General features: G+C 38.9%; 1 protein-coding gene across 1 annotated transcript in view; it reads right to left on the bottom strand.

Annotated features, from left to right (window-relative positions):
• CWC22 (CWC22 spliceosome associated protein) overlaps positions 1–16,717 on the bottom strand; it is a 65,812-nt gene extending 49,095 nt beyond the window's left edge. The window contains exons 1-7 of the mRNA XM_075180506.1: positions 16,475–16,717; positions 9,048–9,103; positions 7,527–7,662; positions 6,432–6,694; positions 3,811–3,939; positions 3,261–3,429; positions 2,654–2,707 (exon numbers count right to left, since the gene is read on the bottom strand). Coding sequence (XP_075036607.1) covers positions 2,654–2,707; positions 3,261–3,429; positions 3,811–3,939; positions 6,432–6,694; positions 7,527–7,662; positions 9,048–9,103; positions 16,475–16,501 — 834 coding nt within the window. The 5' untranslated portion in view covers positions 16,502–16,717. The remainder of the gene's footprint in view (positions 1–2,653; positions 2,708–3,260; positions 3,430–3,810; positions 3,940–6,431; positions 6,695–7,526; positions 7,663–9,047; positions 9,104–16,474) is intronic.
• Positions 16,718–24,379: the final 7,662 nt, after the last annotated feature.

The raw sequence follows: 24,379 nt of genomic DNA, 5'->3' as shown, positions 1-24,379 counted from the left end.
TCCTTTATAAATATAACTGTGCCATATCAGGTGATATAGGGTTTAACAGATAGGCTGATGACCACACAAAATCTTTTGAACCTTTCTTATAAACAAGAGTGGGCAGAAGCAGCCAAGGTATCAATAACTGGCATAAAACTCAAGGCATACAAACATCAAGTAATTTCTATGTGAGTGATGGGCCGCAGGCAGACATCCCAGCCTTCACCTGCATCTCCAAAGCTCCTTCCTGTTTTATTTGCTAAAGCTTGTTTAAAATGCCTGCAGATATGGGATTACAGATAGGTGTGTCTTAATAAGTTAAAACAACCCATGCTGCCCCGGACGTTTATCAGGTTCTATATGCACTGACATTCCCTGGCGTTCAAGTAGCCATTAACATACTCTAACCTTAGGTTCAATGTCACTTAGCTAAGCTAATGTTATTGCATTAACAGTTAAAAAAAAAAAAAAAAAAAATATAGAAAAATCCCAAACACAGCATTTATATACAACTTTTATTTTGGCAATGAGTGAATATCCATGCACACATCAGTTATCCCTAAAAAGTCTAAATAAACAAAACAACAACTGCATAAAAAAACAACTATGGATTTTTGTTTTAAGGTATTAATCACAATATACTACCAAAAGAATGTACAATTTGCTATAAAATGTACTTGGGTAGACTAGGAAATATTAGTCATTCCCAATAATGGTAAAATAATAAAATGGTCCTATAGGAGTTAAAATAAAGTTATATATGTAAGCATATCTGTCTTGAATAAAGTATACATATATACAATTATAAGTCTGATAAGAAATCCTCAGTCTAACAGAATGTGAGTTTTTTAAGAGAGTTATAGAGAAAACCACTAAACACCAAGATATAGATATCCCTGGTGTGTCACATAATACACAGGAAAACAATATTGCTCTTTAACTTAATTTCCAATTTCACAGCCATAATAAAGGATACCAGCCTATACAGTGGTGTAATGCATTTTAGCATTCTCCACCATAAAACAATAGGTCTGGTTGCTTGTGAGAATGGAAGTGTAATATGTAGTGTGGATGAGAGATCTATAAACAGCAGGACACCATTTTTTTATTTTTTTTTTGCAATATCTCATTTTAAATCAAACAGTTACGATTATTTTTCTGATATAGCAGTTTACAGATCCCATGGTGGTTCTTTAAAGTTCATAATATAATTTCATCATTTGTGAAGAGCTGGTTGGCAGCAAACAAATACAGAATGATAGAAAATATCCATTTCGGAATCTCTGGTGGGTGTCGCACAGGTAGACATCCCTAGTGTACCGTTATTCAGATTAGAAATGGACTTCAGGAGTGGGGTGGTGGCAAGGTCAAAACAAAACTGAAGGATCGGCACTAATTGGTTCCTAAACATCTAAATATTCTGCCATCAACATTTATCATCAATAACATTTATTTACATAGCATCAGTAAATTCCGTAGCGCTTTACAATGTTGTTGGGAACAAATATGGTAGTTAAACTACACTGGGTAATACAGACAGACAAGGAGGTAAGAGGACCCTGCTCACCAGCTTACAATCTATAGACTATTTCATACTTGCCAACTCTCCCGGAAAGTCCGGGAGATTCCTGAAATTCGGGTAGGTCTCCCGGGAGAGCAGGCAAATATCCTGCATATGGCAACATGCTCCTCAAAATGATGCGATTTGTGGTGAATCGCGTCATTTTGGCGCCGCCACCACCCCCTGCGAGAAAACTGCATTTTGCGGGGGCGGAGCCAAAATGACGCAAATTACAGTGCCCCGCCCCTTCTGCCCTCCAACCACGCCCCCATGCCTGTGATCTACAGGAATTAGCTTTCCATAGTTGGACCATGATTTTTAGGAACCAATTAGTGTGGCTCCTTCAGTATTTGTTTTAGCTGTTGTTTTGGGGTTACTGGCAATATACCCAGGAGACTAGCAGCTTGGTTGCAATAAACAAGTCTGAACTTTGTATTTTTACAATGGATTTTATATTTAATGTGTTTAAGAGTGAGCAACTGAATTATATTTTTTTCTTTTTTACTGTATGAAGTGGTTGTAAGTTTAACCTCAAAATAACGCTGTTGTCAAATACTACCTTGGAGGGTGCCTTAGAACTTAGCTTTTAAGAAGTTTAATTTATTATACTTATTTATATAGTGCCTACATAGCATGCAGTGCTTTCTGAGAATATTTAAATCATTTATATCAAGGCTTCCTGCAAGTTTAACAAAACATTGCTTCTATTTCTTGCTTCCTCCTTTGTTTTTCACCACAGCCTTTCACTCATCCAAATAGAGGTGCTTATTTTTTTGCCTTTGGTGTAATCCACTTCAGATATGTTGTGTGCATTGGTTACAACTGCATCAATAGAGCAATTCTATGTCACATCCAAGAGCAATGTAAATATACAGGTCTGTCTTCATGATAAAAAAAAGTAATTGTTAAAAAACAAAGGGAGGAGAATAAATATCGCACCTTCCAAAACAATTATTTTAAAATTAAAAAAATAAAATCAAGCTTGTTTGGTAGCTATATAGGCACAGTTTCTTCGGTTTCCTGTGCACCATATTTCATAAAGGAGACCACCTTGTTTCTAAATACTTTAAATACGTCACAAACACAAAGAAATTTAAAATCTGAACTTACCACATTCTGATTAATCAGATGACCGACAAACTTTGAAGATGTCAAACAAAGTTGCTGAAGGAAACAAGAAACCAGAATTATTTCTGTAGTTAGCAGTTATGAAAATATCATTACAAACGCAAGCATCTTTCTTTGGTGACACACACATGGGTATTTGCAATGCATTTAAGGCATATTAAAAATGCAAGAAAGACTCAATTCTCTACGCATTTGATATGTAATAAGATGCATTTAACCTGTAGGGTACAGAGCCAAGGATTTCAACGCTAAAGTACGAATGTGAGGTAGGGTTTTTGATTTTGTTCAAATTTTTTCCAAAAACACAGAATGCCGAAATAGTCAACTCCAAGGGTTAGAGTTTTGTTTTCTCTTAAATGAATATAGCAGGATGGCAAAATACATACATGCACTTTAAACATGCACATACAAACATGTTCTTTATGCTGTAGAACTTGGGCTCATGTTTAACACAAACACCAGTATAACATTTTACATACACATTATATAAGGCAAAGTAGAATAGACCGACATCTTTAACAGCCATGGGAAAAATAATCCCCACAGTGACTACCAAAGCAATTCATAGTCATGAGAGATGTTTCAATACCTTATCATTTCTTCTATATCCTTTACGGAAATTTAGAATAAGCCTCTTGAGTATGAGCTCTCCAATCTGAGGGAACTTGGAATTGATGATTGCTACTACTGCAGCATAGACATGGGTGAAAATGGGAGACGCACTCTGTGCTTGGAGAATAGACCTGGACAGCTGCCCTCTGAAAAGGTAAAAAAAAAAAGCAGTTTAGGGTTCAATAACCAAAAACATCTTTAACTCTAACTATATAGATGGATATACTAGTGTTTATGCATAGGTTGTGTCATTTCCTAGAGCATGGCTGTCCACCCAAGGTCCCTTGGGTCAAATACAAGTCTTTTATGAGACTTCTAGCCAACTTCTACAGTCTCCACTGCATGACAAGTCAATAGGGCTTCACACACAAATAGACCTGCATCTAGTTTATCAGTATATAACCAAAAAATAACTGTAGATAAGATTTGATTATGAACTATCCAATTAAGACAGAAACAAGGATATGTTATCTATTAGATTACAAAATAAAATCTCAAAATAATTAAACAAAGTAAATACAGCTTACCGTCCACGAATTATGTTTTCCTGAAGAAGCTCCTGTATAATATTCCCAATATTTGATACGTTCACTTTGTTAATGAGACCATTGATTGACTTTTTTAATGCTTCCCAGCTCATTCTTTGGTAAGCTAAGCTGTTAAACAGAAAAGGAGTAAATGCAAAGGACAAATAAAATTCATGTACTATATACAACCAATGTGCTGTAACCCATAGCATAATACAACACATCAATTTGGCAGCACACAAAGGAAAAACATACCTTTTAAAAAGTCATTTGATATAACCTCAAAAGAATGACCTACCTCCCATGGTTTGAGTTACAGCAACCTCTGCAAACATCAACAGCCTCATACATTCCCTTCCATATCTAGCAGGGAAAACCAACGCCATTACCCAAGCAGCATGTAAGAGAACCTCACCTCCCTATATCACTGCCAACACCTTGTTAGAAAGTCATAGGACATACTGGAACATTCAACTATGGTGATGTCAGCAGTATAATGTGGTGGGGGTGTTATTGCCCTATTATATACAGAATACAGTACATTATGTGCCCATCACAGGGATACAATTTGTTCTAACAACCAAGATAAGCCATATAAGAACAAAAATATATCTACAAATACAAGTCCTGAAAACTTCCTTCAGGACTCCCACTGGAACAGCCTATGGTGTGGTTTTCCTGCTACCCCAAATGCCTCAAGAATATACTGAGAAACCCAGAAATAAAGGTGCAAATGCACGTGTTATGGCTAAGTCTCCTATTAACTGAGGGTATCCATTATCTCAAGACGTAGAGCCATTCCAAAAAAATACATTCATTTTTAAATTCAGCAAATTCCCTAAATTCATTGAAATATCCTTAGCAACTAAAACGTATATTTTGGGGGTGGGGCTATGTTAGGTCACATTATAGGGAGGGAGAAATGCTCAGTAATGGAGAAGATGCAGCAACTGACAGTCAGTGCTGAAAAGTGTCTGTGGGGTAGACGCAAGTCATAATAGTATATTTATAATGGAAATGTTTTTACTGGAGGAGGGAAAGACACAATATCAGTTGATATCTTTCAAATATTATAGTAAATTGGTAGTTTCTCCAAAGACACCAAAGAAGTTGGTTGTTCCTAAGCTGCCTCCAACTGACTTCCATTTGATTCCTAGAAATTAATCCTGTCAGCTGGTATCTTTGTACAGAGCTCTTGTTCATATTGCTTTTCCTCCCACCTCTGACACAATTAAAGTTTTAGTAATAATGTAGCATCAGCTATTTTCTTTTATATTGAGCGCGAGCGAACTGCTATAAGACAAAGAACTGCATGAAACGTTTTATCAGATACTGTATTTTTATGTAAAAACAGTAGAACCTACAATTAAGATATAGGCAGCTCATGCAGACGTAGGTTTCATTCTATACCGTAACAGTTCTGTGAAAGTCGCTCTTTATCTAAATAACTGTATACAATCTATTGTGCTACTTTTATTTTATCAACCCACACACAATCTCTGTGCCAACCTGCTTCCCTGCAGGTCTTTTTCCCTTTGCTATATATATATTTGAAGTGCCAGATTGCAAGCAGAATCTTTATAAGAGGAGCTGTCAGGTTAAATAAGCAATTTCCTTGGACAAGAGTGCGGGACATTGAAATTGCAGCAAGTACGCCAAACTACAGCACTTTAGATGGATTAGAGAGTGCCAGCAAGAATTTCAATCAATGCAAGAGCATTATACATCATATTAGAGAGTTTTCCAGCCTTTTGGGTGCCAAAATAAGGTTCCATGTGCATAACCCACCCCCCCCCCCTCCCAAAGAAAAACAAACAACAAACCTACATAAAACATAGAACACCAAGCAAAATAAAAAAAAAAAATCTATAAAAATATATGCATACATTCCTGTAATTAATATGTGTTACAGTGTGTTCTGATGCCATTGCTTGTAGTCAATGAGGTCGGGGGTATATATTTACTAAACTGTGGGTTAAAAAAGTGGAGATGTTGACTATGGCAACCAATCAGATTCTAGCTGTCATTTTGTATAATGTACTAAATAAATGCTAACTAGAACCTGATTGGTTGCTATAGGCAACATCTCCACTTTTTGCTAAACCCACAGTTTAGCAAATATATACCCCCAGATCTCATTGACTACAAGCAATGTCATCAGAACACACTGTAACACATTACAGGAGTTTATGCATATAAGCATCACAAGTGCATTATATTAAACTTTACCATAACTCAAACGTAAAAGGTAATCTGCATTTTCTTTTATACTACGCAGGTGGTCATATTTAATAAAATAGTAAAAACAATGGTACAAACTTCAACAAAGGATAGTGACATGCTGAGCGCAGAGAGGGCATCTAAACTGTATAACGTTATGCAAGCTTAACTCAGCTATCCAGTACTTATGGATCCAATTTTACCTTTTCATTGGCAGTGTTATGTATTTAATCCATTGATGTACGCAGTGAACAAAGACTAGCCAACACAAACAATATCAGACATTCAGTCGGAACCAAAGATGTAAACTGAACTATATGATTAGAGTGCTACAACAAAAAAAGCTGTGGCAGCCGATATCAAAATAGAACGGTTACTACACGACTGTGGGGGACACTTACCTGCTTTTGTCAGTTATCTGCTCTTGCATCATACGCAGCTTAGCAGGAGGAATATAAGCTCCACCAGTACGGGTAAGAATTGGATCCAAGTCATCTTTCTTTTTCTTTACTGGAGGCTCAGTCATGGCTTGTTCTTCTGTTCGTTCTTCACCTCTCCTCATCGGTGGAGAAGTATCGCCCTTCCTGGCTGGTGGAGACGGTCTTCTGTTTCGCCTTCGATCCGAGTCTCTGTCTGTATCTCTTCTTGATCGGTCTCTGTCCCTCTCCCTGGGACAAGATTAAACATTGCTCTATATATATACACACTATACCATTTAGTATCAAGACAACTAAAAACATCCATTATGATTTCAAAAAGAACATTTAGCTTCTGACAATGAGAGAAGAGAGAAGTCTATACGTACTGCAATGCTGCACCTGCGAGTATTACACTGTGTACAAACTCAAAACCACAGCTGGAAACTATTGTAATAAAACATGAGACAGGGACATTGGGAACATTTTATTGAACATAACCATTCTTTGATGTAAAAAAGGAAAGAGCTAGAACTTGGAAATGTGGGTCGGCATAGAAATATGAATAAGATCACGTGTACTACTCAATACCTGTAATTTTTATTTATATGACCGTTCTCAGGGAGGCGCACAGCCCAGAAAAGGGACTTAGAAGGCATGTCTTGACACACTGACAGCTTCAGAAAGTTTCAGACTTGTCATTTGTATAATTTAGGTACTTGGAGAGTATTTGATGAAGCTGAGTTTTCAAAGACTACAAAACATTTCCTGTCTGCTACTTTAGAGGCTAAAGCTTTAGAACAGTTTTTGGATTGTTTTTAATTTAGGGGACTGTAGAAAGACATGGAAGAGATTAGAAGGGTATGGCGCACATTTTATTTAATTTCAACGTGTCGGCTGAAGACTGCTGACTAGAAGATGGCCTTAGATAGCTGTAAAAACATTAGTTTAACGTGACTGCTCTAACCCGCAGTAAAACAAACATTCACTTAAAAAGTTACACTATAACAGAAAAACTGCAGCTTCAAACCCTGGCTGTATTTCGGTTCATTGTTTTACCTACCCCACCATCACAGGCACTTGCCTCATATCCTCTGATCTGTCATAGCGCCCATTTCTTGGCCAATCATCATACCGGTCACGATCATTGTAGCCTCTACTGCGATCAGAGTAGTCTCTATCACGTGGAGACAGGGACCGCTCTCTTTCCCGATATCTACAACCGACAGAAATAAAAAATAAGCACAGTTGTTTCTTTTCTTGTATATTGAGGTAGTCATATGTTATCCAAGTTAGCGAAATGTATGTGTGCTCGCTAGATAAACACATTAGATTGAGTCCGTCCCAAAAACAGATTTAAATGGACCGAGTGATTTCAGATATCTGGTAACTCCTAGATTTACCCCAGGAGAGCACTGCTCTTGTTTGTTAATATTTCTGAAAAGAAACACAAACCATCCAGATTAAAAAGTGGGGAGCTGCTGGCAAAGAGAATTCCAATTCCTGAGGCGCTCTGACGTGAAGCTGCACACTAACACCATGATTGTATTGCTTGCTACTGCGGTCTAGAACAAGAGGGCATCTTAGATTTAAATATTTGTGACCACCAGATAATGGTAGAAAAGTAATACAGAGCTGATTTGGAGATCATGAGATCTGTTATTTGGGTATAAATGCTACAAAAAGTTCCTAATTTTAGAAATAGTTGTATTATAGAATCCCTGCTTATTAAATCAATACTAACTTTAACTTCCATACGGACAGCCAGTACTTTTGGTCTGTAACCTTGAGCAGGACTAAAATCTGTTCAGGTATGCCAGAGTTGTCACGTTATTGGACTGGATATATACAGAGTTCCCTAGTCTCTCTGAAAGGTTAAGAGAAAGACCATACATCCAAAATATTTTAAACAAGATAATTTTTCCCCTCATATTTGCCTTCAGACTTTTAACAATTAATACCTCGGTTTTTGAAGTTGATATCAAGAGTTAGACATAAGGGAACTAGAGCAAGTATCTTACTATGGCTAGAATGTGTGAGTATGTCCATCATATGAGAAACAGTCACTGCAAATTCCATCCTTTCCACTTTAAAACAACTTTGAACCCTCATTGCATATGACTAACTTGTGAAACAATGATACATCTTAAAGCTGGCCACTGCAATAATGAAAAACATTATTTTGTTGGGACAGAGGCTAAAATTGCAAAGTGTATTGCACCTAATCTACTGTTTAACTCAAGCACCAACACTATAATTAACATTGTTTAAACAGCAGCAGCAAATCTGCAGCACTTTACAATTTGGGATCAGCACAGTTATAAAACAAGACTGGGTATTAATAGGCAGACAATTTACATTATAAAACAAACATGATGCCAGATAAAAATCTGATTTAAATAACTTGGATTATTGTCAGGCATGTTGGTAAATGCAGTTGGAGTATGAATGCACCATTGCTATCGAACTGTGTTGAGCGTCATCTTCCAAGTACACACACACAGATTCAAGTCATGTAGAAAGTAATCCATGCCCTTGGCCCAGCTGTAGTCAGAAGAGGTTAAAACACATAGTGCAAGCAAGAATATTATTATGTCATACCTGTCCTCTGGAGAGGAGCTTTCTCGGCGAGAATCCCTTTTGTCATAACTCGAACTCTGAAAATTTCAATAAAGATTCGTACTGAGTCACAGGTGATAAGTATTTGGATAACAATTCATTTTAAAATCAAAAATATACTTTTTTTCAAAAAATATATCTCAAAATGTTGTTTTTTTTACATTTACAATAATTTGTCAGAAACTATTAAGACATTTGTTAGCTCTATCCAAGATATGGAGTTATTTGTTGTCCTGGCAATGAAGGTATGTTTTGTCACAAAACAGTCACATGCTTAGCTGTAAAATGGGCACATTATATTACAAAGTGCACATCTTGTCTGCTCACTAAAAACCAGTGGGTTTCATGCGAATGTCTGTAAATAAACAATGAAAAGCCATCTTACAAACAGCATATAAAAAGAATAATAGTGCGTTTCAGGAGCTTGTGTAACCCAGCTCTGAACTACTGATTAACACACATACTGCTCAATTTCTGGTACACTGATCTTTAGGTCTGTTTGTAAGTTACAGCTGCCTATTATAAAAAATATTGCTCATCTATCTATTATTAATCCACCTACCAATAGTGCACACGGGATTGACAGTGTATTTGAAGGAATGGAGGGCAGCCAGGACTGCCTAAAATGGTAGCCCTGCCCCTTGTATGCTGGTTATGCCCACCCTGGTGGGGCTTTGTGGAAACCACCCTCTACAAATCCTGTGTTTGCCAACCACTTTAAAGGACAGAGCTAAAAGATAGTTTGATGTTTTTCCCAAAGAATATTTATTTAAAGCGCAATTGAGTTTTATTCATTTCTGCACCTGAGATCTCCACTGCCAGGCAGCTCCCTCAGAGACCATATCTCCTTTACCCACCACTTTTCTGCCAAACCTCTGGATAGAAGTCTTACATATTCTCTTGTTTAATCTGCATTTATGAACATTTTACCAGCAGTAATATTGTTTATGATCATGATCTAACCACTGTTCAAGATCCCCTTCCCTCAAATCTATATTCACTGTAGTTATACACCTTGTGTTTCTTAAAAGCTTAAAACTTTGCAACATATATTGGTAGCAAGTACAAAAAGGAAGGCATCCATCCATCTATATGTCCAGCAGACTCTCTCACAATCCTACCAATGTCTATTCATTCTCATGCTGGCTCTAAGGTGATGTTTGAGCACATCCTGGTCCTTCCCTTTTTCTATGTGCTGACAGTTTCTCCTTCAAGCTTCCAAACAGGCTCTCTGTGCTCCATGTAATGATTCACGGTCTAATACCTCAACTGGATGAATTATCTGCCTGTTGCTTTATGCATAAATATAAATATATAAAGTCATAATATTTAGAGAAACATGTCTGAACCCTAAGACTAGGGATGCATGCATTGCCATTCAGGTATACACAGCTTTCTAAGAAAGATAGTGCTAAAGAATATGAGCAGTATTATTCCATGTAGAGGATTCCTGAGTTTTAGAATGGCAACAACTTAATGTTTACATATAGATTTGAATGCTTAATTGTAAAATATCATCCCTTCACCAATCCAGTCATTACTGTGGGCATCTATTGACCCTTTAAAAACTCTTTGTAGTCTCCGATATGAAATGTTCTGGGCAGTATGATTTCTGCAAGTCCAAAAAGCAAGCTGTTCTCGGGAATTTTAATCTGAATTGACCACAACAACTGAAATTTTAAATAAATAAATGTAAAGCAATGAGGACCAATCTCAATTCCTTAAAACACTCACTCTTAAACTAGATTGTTTTAATCTGTTGTAACCGAATCTACTACTCTGCTAGTGTATTTGACAATTTTAGTGACCATGCAATAGCTTATTGGGTACCTAAAATCAAATTTGTAAAATTTAAAATTTAAAGTGCTGCACACAAAAACATTCAAAATAATTTAACCTTGGTTATTTCCTTGATAACTGCCCCTGGTATACAATCAATTTAAAGCCCACAAAGGATTTGAGAATTTTTAATATAAGTTCCTAAAACTCTGACACGCATGCGCCATTCAGCAGAGCCAGAATGCATGAGGGTTATCTTCCCTGGGTCACTTCCGAACTTATGGAATTATACCACTCCAAAGAGGACCGTGGAAGGCATGGAAAGTAAAGTGATTTCATTGCAGGCACATTCAGAATAAATACAGGCAGAAGATGCAAATGCCCAATATTACTCTGACAATTTTTATCAAAACACTTAAATCCAAGCATTCCGAATGGTCATTGATAATTTATTTGTGCCATCAACAATGATACAGCGCTCTTTGTCAACAATACTATTGCAAATACATTCAATAACCACTGTGGGGTGTGCAGCTTCTTTAACTGCGAAGCATAATCATAACAAGAATTTAGAGATGTACATACTATTTGAGCACACTCATACAACACCTCCCCCCACAAAATATAATGAAAAGTTCACATTTGCTCCAGTATGTCAAGAGGAGGCAGCACATGAGCTCATATCAATCAAACTAAATAACCAATGTGGGCCAGAGCAGTCAGTCAAAATTTCTACACCTTTGTTCCATGTTCATTACTAAAATCTATTGTATCCTTACTAAACTCTGTTATGTCATCTGGTCACATGCCCAAGGCATGGAAAATAGCTAGAGTCCTTCTGATCCACAAAAGTGAGTTAGATTATTTTAGACCTCTCTCCTTATTGCCTATAGTGGACAAAGTAGAGAAAATGTGTTCAATACCAAATCAGCAGCTTTAACAAAAAGAACAAATTTCCTTATTTCGTTTCAATCTGGATTTCAACCAAACCATTAAACCAGTGGTTCCCACACTTTTGCAGTTCGCAGCACCCTTAGAGTCTCCAAATTTTTTCAAGGCACCCCTCCAAAATAATTACTGAGCAGTCCTGTTTTAGAAGTAGTTAGGTCAAAAAAATGTAATAAGTATTTAGGTCAGGACAGAAATACTTATTTAGTTGTATGCAAAAATGCCCCCTCTACATCCAGACACACTGCCCCCTCTGCATCCAGTCACTCTGCCCCCTCTCACTGCCCTGTCACGCTGTCCTCCTCCTCTGCCCTCTGTCCCCCTCCTCTGTCACACTTTACCCCTCCTCTGCCCTCTGTCACACTTCCCCCTCTGCATCGTCACTCTGCCCTCTGTCACTCTGCCCCCTCTCACGCTGCCCCCCCCCCCCCCTCTGCCCTCTGTCACCTCTCACTGCCCGCTGTCGCGCTGGCCCCCTCCTCTGCCCTCTGTCGCGCTGGCCCCCTCCTCTGCCCTCTGTCGCGCTGGCCCCCTCCTCTGCATCCAGGCACTCTGCCCCCTCCTCTGCCCCCAGGCACTCTGCCCCCTCCTCTGCCCCCAGGCACTCTGCCCCGCTGTCCTCCTCTGCTGCCCCCCTCTGCCCTCCTCCGCTGCCCCGCTGTCCCCCTCCGCTGCCCCGCTGTCCCCCTCCGCTTCTCCCAGCCATAAAAAAAAGAAAGAGCACAGAAACTTACCAATCCGCCGGGCGCCAGCAGCCTCCTCTCTCCCGCAGCTGTCACAGACGTCGATATTCAGTGACAGCTGCGGGAGAGAGGAGGCTGCTGGGTCCCAGCGCCCGGCGGATTGGTAAGTATGTGCTCTTTCTTTTTTAAGGCTGGCCCGCTGCACCCCAGTGACAGCGCCGCGGCACCCCTGGGAGCCGCGGCGCACAGTTTGGGAACCGCCGCATTAAACAGTAACAGCCCTATAAAAAAATCGAATTAAACCCAGTATGGAATGTAATGGGACAGGTGACTAGGACGATATTCCTAGATTTTGCAAAAGCGTTTAACACTTTGGCTCACAATATACTGTAGAGCAAACATCTGTTCCAATATCTCACTGGAACATTCTCACTTCTACTTAGCAGAAAAATCCTGGTTTATATCAATCTCTAGCACCAACTCTAGCCACCTAGATGTTACCTATGGCACCTTTCAAGGCTCTGTTCTGGGGCCACTACTGTTTTTTTTTTGTTAAAGATTTATACACTTTGTAATTCAGTTTCTATATAAATATTTTTATAGATGTTATCTTGAATATGCAGAGCTCAACCCTGTGACCTTATAATAGTACTGCAATCTCATGTGAAACATTGGATAATAGAAAACAAGCTGGTTTTTAACAACGATAAAACAGTGTCCATGTTATGTGGGACATAGGCTAAAATTGCAAAGTGTATTGCACCTAATCTACTGTTTAACTCAAGCACCAACACTAAAATTATTAACATTGTTTAAACAGCAGCAGCAAATCTGCAACACTTTACAATTTGGGATCAGCACAGTTATAAAACAAGACTGGGTATTAATAGGCAGACAATTTACAGAACATTAGTGCCCAAATATAAATTAATGGGTTTATGGCTCGATCTTAACTCTCATTTGGTTTGCCTATTGATACCCCAAAATCCATTCCAAACTCATCATGCAGTATAGAAACAGATCCTGCTCAACTTCCACTGCCAGAGAGCACATTGTACACCAGATGCTACTGCCCATTATAAACTCTACCATTTTCTTTTGCTGTGTAACCACAAAACCCACAATTGTGACTAGTTATCAGGTCTGGGTTGGCTTTCCTTGGAGTCCAGATGTAGAGTACACTGACAATTTATACTTCAAAAGCTTTCTGGACAAACTATGCAAATACCTAAATTGCCTTCTTACAGCTCTTTTCAGCTAGATCTATTTCCACAAGAAACGACTGTCATGGTAGCTTAATCTTTTAATCAAAAGATTATGTGCTAAATAAACTACAAGTGCATCATCACCAATAAGCGGACAGCGATACCTTTAACCTAGGCAGTCTGAACCTGGTTAACTAAGTGGCCTAAGGCAAGAGATTTCAAAATATTAGGCTACACCAGTGAAGCCTTTTGTAGAGACACACTGAACACAATTCAAAAGTAATTAACAAAAAAAACACAAATAAAAAACGTACTCTACACTGAAATATTTGTTATGTTCCCTTTGAATTAGTCTAATGTAAAAATTAAAGGATGTATAAAAATATTCTTGTTATAGGACTTTGCAAGCAGACCCAGTTTAATAAAAACTAGACAGAGTTCTTCATTTAGTTAAAGCACACAATGGAACTTATTTCCCCCCATACTCCATCTTCACCCAGAACTCTTCTGGTCAATCTAGTTGAAGTGTGGTAATCCTCCAGCAATACAATAGTTTGGGCGAGTGGGACTTTGAGGCGTTTTAGGTTATCTTCTTGTTTAGGCAAAGTCTAGCTCATACATTTTCTGTGGCACAATTAAGAAAACGATTTTTCTGAGGTTCGTGTCCATTTATCTTTCTATTTCATTATTGTGATATGAATTTATAATCAAAGAACATATAAAAAGAAACACTGCAGCACTCCACTTATACTTCATTTGTCTATAGAAAACAAATCAATGCAATACCAAAACAAAAAATGTAAACATAACAATGTTTAGCACTTTAATATTTATCAGATATGTTCTAAAGGCTAAATTTATACACATATATAATGTAACCACTGTAATATATTCACTTTATATCACTACTGCACTTATTCATATGTTATACACACACTGTCTAACACAATGCACGGTTCTTCAAACACTGGCAAGTCCATCTTGTCAAGTATGATGTTGTCGTACTAGCGAAACAATTGAAAAAGATCTAAAAAGCTGGGTACACATCTATGCAATTATTGTGGAGATCAAACAATTCAAGACTGTTTGGTCAGATATTGCAAGAGTGTGTACGCTCCCACGATCATGTTTCATCATACCAAAACACATCACACCTGTAGGTTTGGTATTATAAATTTCCTAAATCACAATCAAAGATGGAATCGTGTTAGTCAAAGTGTGTACGCACTCATGACCAGCAGTTTAGGCAGATATATATAGAGAGTGTGTGTATAGAGTCACAATCTTTTCAGCAGATGGTTACAGATGGTTATGAGAGATGAAGATCACAGATCTGAAGGGAAATTGCGTAGATGTGTAGTCATGAATCTGCATGCTCATCTGGACTTTCAATCTTTGGTGAAATCGTTACAGAAATTGCATCTATAGTAAGATTGCACAGGTGTGTACCCAGCTTCACAACACAATTAGTGATAGCAAAGACACTTCTCAAATTGGGGGATTTATCTCAGACACTGGACAACAATTATGAAACCGGGAGCGGTCATAATTTGTGCAGAACAAATGAAAATAAAATATCACAACACTCACATTTATTTGTTGCACTTGCTGTGCCAGTCCTGACTGTCATCATTTGGGCACTTAGTTTGCCCCTTAGAAATATCTTACATTTTTAACAATATTTTAGGGATTACAAAAATAAATAATATCTAACTCCTGCCAAGAACAGTCAAAGGAAAGAAAAACAGTTTTTACCTTAAACATGTCTCACCTATGGGTCTATTTATTACAGGGAGAAAATGTGTATTGTTGCTGGCGATAGGGCTTCTCCCTCTCCATCAAGGACTACTGTTTTGCTTTCACTGGCAGAAGCCACCACAAGCGAAAAGGTTTGCCCGGTTTCTCTGGTGAAGGCTTTCCCATATAAAGTTTAAAGAAGCCTATTTAACAACAATCGCTGTGATACATACATCTCAAGATGGCAACAGTACAGGATATTAAAAATAAACAATGCGTTATACAAGCATTTGTTCAAAGTGCAACAATGTTAATTTAAGTATTTGTTTTTTATTTTTAAATGTGGAACCCCAAGTCAGGGCTTCCAGTAACACTGCACACACATAACCAACAAGCCAGGTCACGCATTTACAGATGCAACAATCACGGGATGGTGAAGCGGTAAGACTTCTCTTAAACTAAGTACACACTGAAGTTTTTTTTCCGACCAACGTGCTATCTCAAACGATTATACCTACGACTGAAGGTCCAATCAGTCTGGCGATTCATGTATACAAACTGACACGATTTACCTTTAGATCTGTGCTTTTCATCTGGTCTTTTATCTAGTCCTCAGAATGACAGCACAATATTCATTCACTACTGCAACATTGTCACACTGATTAAAACCTGCCTTGTTATAGCTATACACATGTCCTGCTGGCAGCATACAATGTGAATAATGTAATGTAAACAAAATGTACTACTAGACTGACACAGAAAGAAAACACACAACTTTGTGTCCCAATTTCTTCTTTGTCTCAGAAGTTAGTCACATTAAAAAAAAAAAAATGCCTCACGCACATTTACAGGTGTACAATACAGTGAAAAAAAGAGGTAAGATCTTAGCTCTCCAGCTGCTGTAGAACTACAAGTCTAAGCATGCTATAGATAGCAGGAGATGGGAGGACTTCCACAACTAATGAACCACGTACTGCCTAAGCCTGATGTAAAGACACAGACCTCAGACCACAAGAACAGGAACAGGATGATGGAAGTAAATAGACACAGCACTCACTTTCACTTGGGCCACGCTGCTCTTCATAATAACACCCAGGTACTGTCCCTCTTACACACGGCGACCTCTACTCTCTCCCTCTTCTCTCCCGCTAACCACAAAGCTTCCAGGGGTAACGTGAAGCCCCTCGATCCCGCTGACCCTCTGCAACCCGTCAGTTCAATGCCTTGGACACCACACAAGGCACCAGGAGTGACTTCCGGTTTCCCGACACGCTCTGCGCTGACGATAGTCTAACGTGGACGGATGCCGGCGTACGACAAACAACCTAGAAAAACGTTTCGGATTACGGTGAAGAGATTTTTTACCATTGCAATAATGTAGAGAAGTTTCTGGTCATATTTGCACCCGAGGAACGTGTTCATTTACATTAAATAACTAATACATTTTGTCAGTATAATCATGTATTTTAGTATGTGTAAGTATGTAATAAGTATATAATGGCCAACACTAACAACTGGTGCTGTCATTGATGATAACGCTCGGCTGCTCCTCCAGTGAGTTCCAGGAGCCAATGGAACTCACCTCTGTAGAAGTAATAGAAATTCTGTTAACAATGATAGGGCTGATGATACAGTTTTTGCACTAGGCAGTGGATGGACTAATTAAGACAAGCAGTCTGTTTTTTACACTAACCTCCAGGGCTGAGGGTTTTTTCTTACATCATCAATAATGATTGAGGTCTGCTTTCTACACTATCCAGTACTTTTGGAATTGTCTTTTGATACTTGTTAATTATATAGATGCCACTTGAAAAATGGACTCTGCCACTGTTATTCCAAGGATTTGATTATCTCATATTTGCCAACTCTCCCTGAATGTCAGGGAGACTCCCTGAACTAGGGGTGATCTCCCTCACTCCCTGAAGAGTCTGGCATTCTCCCTGATGCTGAGCCAGTACAAGACGTGGTTGGCTTCACCATCTGTGGCATGATGACACAGTTCAGAAATTGTGTCCTATGTCCATGTATTGATGCCTATGGAGGTGGCCATTTTCATGGAGACCAAGATTAAATCAAAGACTGACAGGTAAGACAACATGACTTCAGTAATGGATACAGAAATGTAATAGACACTTAAGTCTCTAGAGATTCATTAGCTGCCTTTCTTTAACGCATAGTTGCCTACTATTCCGGAATGTCCGGGAGACTCCCACATTTCTGGCAGAGCAGGACAACTTCCTGGTTCTCGCCCCCGCGATAGATAAGTGACGGGGGTGGGGCTTTATGACAAATTTTGTGTCATATTAGCCCCGCCCCCTGCTGTAATTGGTCAAAATTTGGACAGTCGTTTAGGGGGCGAGCCAAAATGATGCAAATCATCGTGCCCCGCCCCCGCACGCCCACCTCCCCCGGGATCTCCCTGAAGCCAACCAGGAAAAGTTGGCAAGTATGGATTATCTTGAGTAAGTGGGCAGCTAGCTCAGGATAACCGAATCCTATTCTTCCCTTGCCCCAGGAGCCCTAACATTGTCTGCTAGGTTTCCATAGGCAGATACGTTCTCAAATTGATTTACACAATAAAAATTCTATTTCCTCTTTGTTAACTATTTTAACACTGTTTGTGCAATCCAATATGTGCTGTCAACACCTGCCTCATCACAGAGTCAAGAAATTAACTTAGCTGGAAAAATATAGAGTAGAAATGATGTCAAGTAATTTTACATATTGATATTCAAACATTAAAACTACGTATGAATATGGGCATTTCTGTATAAAGTTTGATGGGCATTTCTGTATAAAGTTTTCAGGTTGTCAATGTACATATAAATGATTAGAAAAACCTCTCACACACAGGATATTACTAAACCTATTCTGATGTTAGTTTTAAAGATTGTATAATACAGTGAATTTCTGGAAACAACCCGCTGAGAAAGCCACGCAACGTGGTGAAACATGCTTGGAACCTACCGACAGCTTGATATTTATCAATTTTTTCATCTATACAAATATTCATTGATTTGTATATTTATTGTTTTACTGAGGCATATATCTATTGATGTATTGTTTTATCTATATCTGTTAATTCACTGTCTTATCTAAATCTATTTATTTACTCCATTCAGATCTTTAACACTCCTCATTTAATTATAATCAACTCTTGTCTATACCCACCATCTCAGTCACAGTGGCCTAGTGGTTAGCACTTCTGCCTCACAGCACTGGCGTCATGAGTTCGATTCCCGACCATGGCCTTATCTGTGTGGAGTTTGTATGTTCTCCCTGTGTCTGCGTGGGTTTCCTCCAGGTGCTCCGGTTTCCTCCCACACTCCAAAAACATACTGCTAAGTTAATTGGCTGCTATCAAAAATTGACCCTAGTCTCTGTCTGTCTCCCTGTCTGTCTATCTCCCTGTTTGCCTGTCTGTGTCTGTGTGAGTGTGTGTCTATATTAGGGAATTAGGCTGTAAGTAAATAAATAATGATGATCCACTTATAGCCAATCCTACCCTTCTTACACTAATCACTCGAACTCCATTCCAACAGAGGACTTGGATCCACCCTTGTTACCCCTGATATAACTAGACTTCACCCTACCCCACTTGTAGTCTATTACTTTCTACAACACCTCTCCCTATTTAGCACAACTCCTGCCCACTACCCACCCTATTAGCAAATTCGCATCACACATCTATTCTCAGATACAATCACACCCTTCTCCCACCTACCAGTATCCAAATTATCTTCCAACCCCCCACCAAAAAAAAAACACACTCTATCCCCTACCACGCACCTCCTCTACATATCCTTTACTCCACCATCATTACTTCACTCCTACGCACCCTTACTTAACTCCTCCACTTACACCTGTCCTAATGCTTCGTCTTCATTAATCTCACTACCACAGTGTCAACCCCCAATACACTCATTCCACTGAACCTTATGTATAACCTCTCAGGATCTTTAGTTACACCAGATGCTTAACCCTAATAGTGCTAATTTATTAAGTCACAATATTACCTCTCAAACCGTCAGCTCTGAAAACCAGGAACCTCTTACTCATCCACCTCACTGGACCATGCTGACATCTCTATCTCCAACCTCTATGGACCACAGCAACATACTACAAGCAGCGCTCCATGGCTACAGACAGATATAACTATATTTCTAGATCTACTAGGTGAAGGAACCTGTGTCTGCAGCGGACACAAACTATCAGCCACAACAGTCAAGCGCAGTAGTATACTCTACTGTAACCAACAGCTACTTGTCACCAGTGTGTAATCTTCAGCAACTGTAACTTTGCCACCAGTGTGTAATCTTTAGATACTCTTGCTACCAGTGTGTAATCCTCATTTCCAGCCCTGCTCCAGACGTATTACCTACATCACCTGTACAGCTTCATCCCTCACTTTTGTTTCTAGTCCAGTCTGGCTTCCAGCCATTGAGGTCCATCCTTTGAACTATAACTTGTGATCATTTGCAGTGCATTGCCTGTTTCCCATACAATAAAGTCTTCCAGATTCATCCCAGCTTCTGCCTCAGCTCTCCAGCTTTGTGACAGATCCAGTTTTGCGACAGACCCATTCGGTTCTTACAGTGTTTGATGATGGGTAGCATGGGGGAGCCAGCCTCCTTGGCTGATGGGATTGGTGGCCCTTATCTTCTGGCAGTGTTTAAGAGCCAGTCCTCTGCCTCACATCCTGCGGAATCCCCTGCTGAATAAGGCTCCCCAAAGTCTACAGACAATGGGCACATACAATAGGCACCACCTTTATTCCACTAAAGACCTTAATCATCATTGTTTAGCGGATCTGGATAATAATCGATAATTGAAAATTGCAGCGTGGAGCACTCATTATACAGCGTCTCTCTCTCTCTAGAATTGCATTACTAATCCACATAATAGCTGTCTCTATAACAAATTGTTTATTTAGTTGTGTTTTCTACCTTAGAATCATATTGGGTCTGTTGGATATTTAAAATGATTGATAATTCTGGTCCACCATAGCTGACCGCTAAATCACAATTTAAAAATTTAAACAGAAGTAAACATAAGACTAGACTGAGAGAAAGATATTCAGGCACTACAAATATTGATAGAATCAATAAATATAAAGCATAAAAGCTGCTAATTCAGGGATATTGCCAAATACCTTGAAAAGGCAAAGCAGAACAACACAAAAAGAACAGTGCTAAGTTGCATAATATCCAAAATATTGATATATGGCAGAAATTATAATAATCACAAAAAAATGGTTTACTTCACATATAAATATTCAATAAATAAATTGTAAAACAAAATGCCCAGATTGTATGGATTTACATGCAATGCCACTATCTAGCAGTGTTCATTCTCAAGTGCTGTTTGTTAAGGCTCACTGGGCTCTCCCTCTCATTGGTCCCTCAGTAAATAAAACACCCTCACTGTCTATCACGTGTGCTGGTAATAGGTTGCACTTAGCTAGTGTGCTGTGAATACTGTTCTGATTTGTCTTATTGTTGTGACCCGGACCGTACATGTTGTTTCTCCTGCCCTTTACCACTGCCTGTTTTCTGGATGGGCTATTGACTTCTTCCTGCCCTGACCTTGGTGTGATTACCAGACTTTGCCCTGAATTCTGCCAGCCCTGACCTTAGCCTGTATTATCAGTATTTTTATTGTACTTCCCCAGTCCTGACCTCAGCTTGTATTATCAGTAGTTCTATTGTACTCCCCGCCCCTGACCTCAGCTTGTATTTTCAGTATTTCTTTTCTACGCAGCCAGCCCTGACCTCAGCTTGTTTAACCTTCTTCTATGTCCTGTCCATTCAGCAATATCATGTTTGATTAGCTTCTCCTACCATAAGTTAAGACCTGGGGACAACTGAGTACTTTGGAACATATTAAGTTCCTAAGAAAGGGGACAGCTGTGGGTGCAGACCCTGTGAAGAAGGTTATAGTGGTGTATTATCCCATCCGATATAGTCTAACTATAACATTTATGGGGAATGGAGATTCATAAATCTAACATGCATTCAAAAGGAAGCTGATCGTATAGGTGTGTGGTAGTTCCTATTATTGTTATTAGCAAATGCCCAATTTACTTTTTTTTTTTGGTATTTTGAGAACGCGTAATTGACTATAATATAAAGAAATGACTTTATAGCAGTCATCCCAGTCTCATTTCCCTACACATAGTTACTGTGTAACCTCTACAACCGTTTACCAGTAACATCATAGTAGGGTTGGAATACAATCCCCGGATTATCCCTATATAGTCATTATCAAAGACCCTGTATTGAAGTATCTCAAATAGATGAGACGAGAACACTGTATCGAAGGCCTTGTGAATATCTAAGCTCAATAAAGTGTTTTACATACTGGTCTGTGACTTAGATGCTATCACGCACAAGTGTGAAATGGGAGACAGGTGAAGGGGAGCAAAAGCAGCATGGAGGACACAGTGTCAAACATCCGGAAGAAAACATTAACCTTTATTTCTGTTTTTTCTTAATAATAAACCTTACAAAATTGCATATGACACTTTTTCTTTTTCTTGCGTCCCACACAATCTTAGACTTTGATTATTTGGCCCAATTGGGGTTTTGAGTTTGACATATCTGATGTAGGAGCTGGGTTTGCAATGTCTTGTCAATGACCTTGCCTGCATAGCGCTCTAAGTAATACCTCTCAAATTCACTTAGGATGTCCCATGTCTTTGTTGCTAAGGCACAAATGGTAATGGTAGTAATATAGGCACGCTTATGCAAGGATTTCAACATCGTGGACAAAAATCTCCATGCCTTATTACCCATCTGAAATATCTATACTTAGAGAACTCTAGTTGGCCCTTAGCCTGGGAGAGAAAGAAACTGTCCAATAGTTTCTTTGCCTGTAAATAATCTGTGAGAGAGAAGTCCTATGAGTCATTAATATATAACTGCAGGGATTCCCCCAATGATTTGTGAAGAGACTAATAAGTGGCATTGGATTCCTTTGTTTTCCTAGATGTAAAACTAATAATGTGACCCTGCTTAACTGCCTTAGAGGCATTTCAGAACAGCACTGGCTCATCCTAATGCTCAAGATTATTGTCTTGATAATCCATCCAAGACCCACCAAGCCACCAAAAAATTTCAAAACTCATCGGAATTACCCATATATCCCGGGAACCTCCATAGTCTTTCAGACTGAGGAGGTGCCACATGTTCCAATGTAATGGAAATGAGAGCATGATATGACATGATATTGTCATGTATGTTAACAATTTGAACCTGGGTTATGAATGAATCCGATGCCAACAGATAGTGAATCCTCGACCAGGTACGATGTAGCGTCGAGAAAATTGTAAGTTTTTTTTTTCCGTGGGATTGTCCACTGAATTGAAATCTTCCACAATAAGAGTCTGGTTGCCCTTTTGCGCCAAGGTCTGATGTAGTTTAGATTAGATAGGTTTTTTTGATATCTACATTAGGAGCGTATATATTTATAAAAGTATATTTGCGACTTCTGATGTCTACGTCAAGTATCAGTAAAACTCCAGACAGTTAAAGAAAAAATAAACCCATCCAAACAAACACTGTTAACTTTCAGTGATCAACAGTGGATTAAGAGGGCCTACTATATGTGTGGATAGGGCAGGCAAGAACCTCTCAGTCTGATAGGTCACTCCAACTGCATGCTGAAGAAGAATTGCCAGCAAAAGGCCATGCATCATGAAAACTATCAACTGACTGTGCACTGTGGGAGTTGTAGCTCTGCACAAATTTGCATAACAAAGGTTGCCTCTCATTATTTTGGCCTTTGAGGACATTTGGGACAAATATATAAATAGTCAACATATTCTAAGCATGTTTATTTAAAATACAGCTATAATAATTGTACAGAATATATCAAGGTCAAAGAGATTGCTAAAGCAACAAGAAAGACAGATGGTTTGAGCATGGACAGCTGCAGATGTATTGAGCTGCCTGGTAGGAACGTGAACAGTAAGTCCTTAGCGACAAACCAATTGATTTTACAGACTGCCTGTGTGGCACATCTTACTCTCCAGCCTAACATGTTGTCCTAACATTCTGATTATCACAGCAGAAGAGTTTAAATCATGCTTATGTACGGCAGTTATATCTCCTGATAATCTCCTGCAGATTGTTTATAGGTGAGATGTTTGTTGTTTTGTATTTGTGTTTTGATTTTAGTCTCTTATTTTTGTATTCAGCTCATATATATTGTATTTATTTGTTGTTTTAAAGATTTCGCATATTTAACTTTTTTTTATTTGTAAGTATTTATAGGCAACACATGTAGGGATTATCAGAGAACGGAGCAGGAGAACAACATTTTGGGCCTGATTTTTCAAAGAACATAAACAACGGTTCTGTACGTACAATCCGCATAGTCACTCTGCATATGACCAGTACTGGGTCATATGCCACAGACCTCAGCCACATTCCATTCATCTTCGAGCACAAAGGACACTTACTGTAGCCTACGATTTCAGGGAGGGAACGCGGCAGAGAAAGAGGGTTTGGCCAAAGTCATTGTACAGTAAGGGAGTGCCAAACTTAGGTGCACGCAGCCATGTCCGATCCAAGTTCTGAGAATCTCAAAAGTACTTGTGTTTCAGCCATATCTCTTGCTCCAGCTACGGGTCCAATCTAAGTGCCACTTACTAGTGATGACGGCTGTGTATGCAGCTAGAACAGGTGTATGCAATCAGTAGCAACTGTGAAAATATATTCTATATACAGTAGTCATTAATAGCATCCTAATAAATATATTTCATCTGATTCTTTTTTATTTATTTTTTATGTTTGTTGTTAATGCCTTTATTATTACCAGGTGACATTAATTCAATATTTGAGTATTTACATGCCACATATGTGTTGGATGTATCCTGCAGTGTTCTGTGTAGCATAGCAGACCTCTACCCATTGCACTCACATTCACATCCGATCTTTGTTGAATTCAGGAATGCGCAGAC

Source organism: Mixophyes fleayi, chromosome 7, assembly GCF_038048845.1.
Source record: "Mixophyes fleayi isolate aMixFle1 chromosome 7, aMixFle1.hap1, whole genome shotgun sequence".
Lineage (NCBI taxonomy): Eukaryota > Metazoa > Chordata > Amphibia > Anura > Limnodynastidae > Mixophyes > Mixophyes fleayi.
Note: the sequence above shows the minus strand (reverse complement) of the source record. Positions and strands in the feature narration are given on the sequence as shown.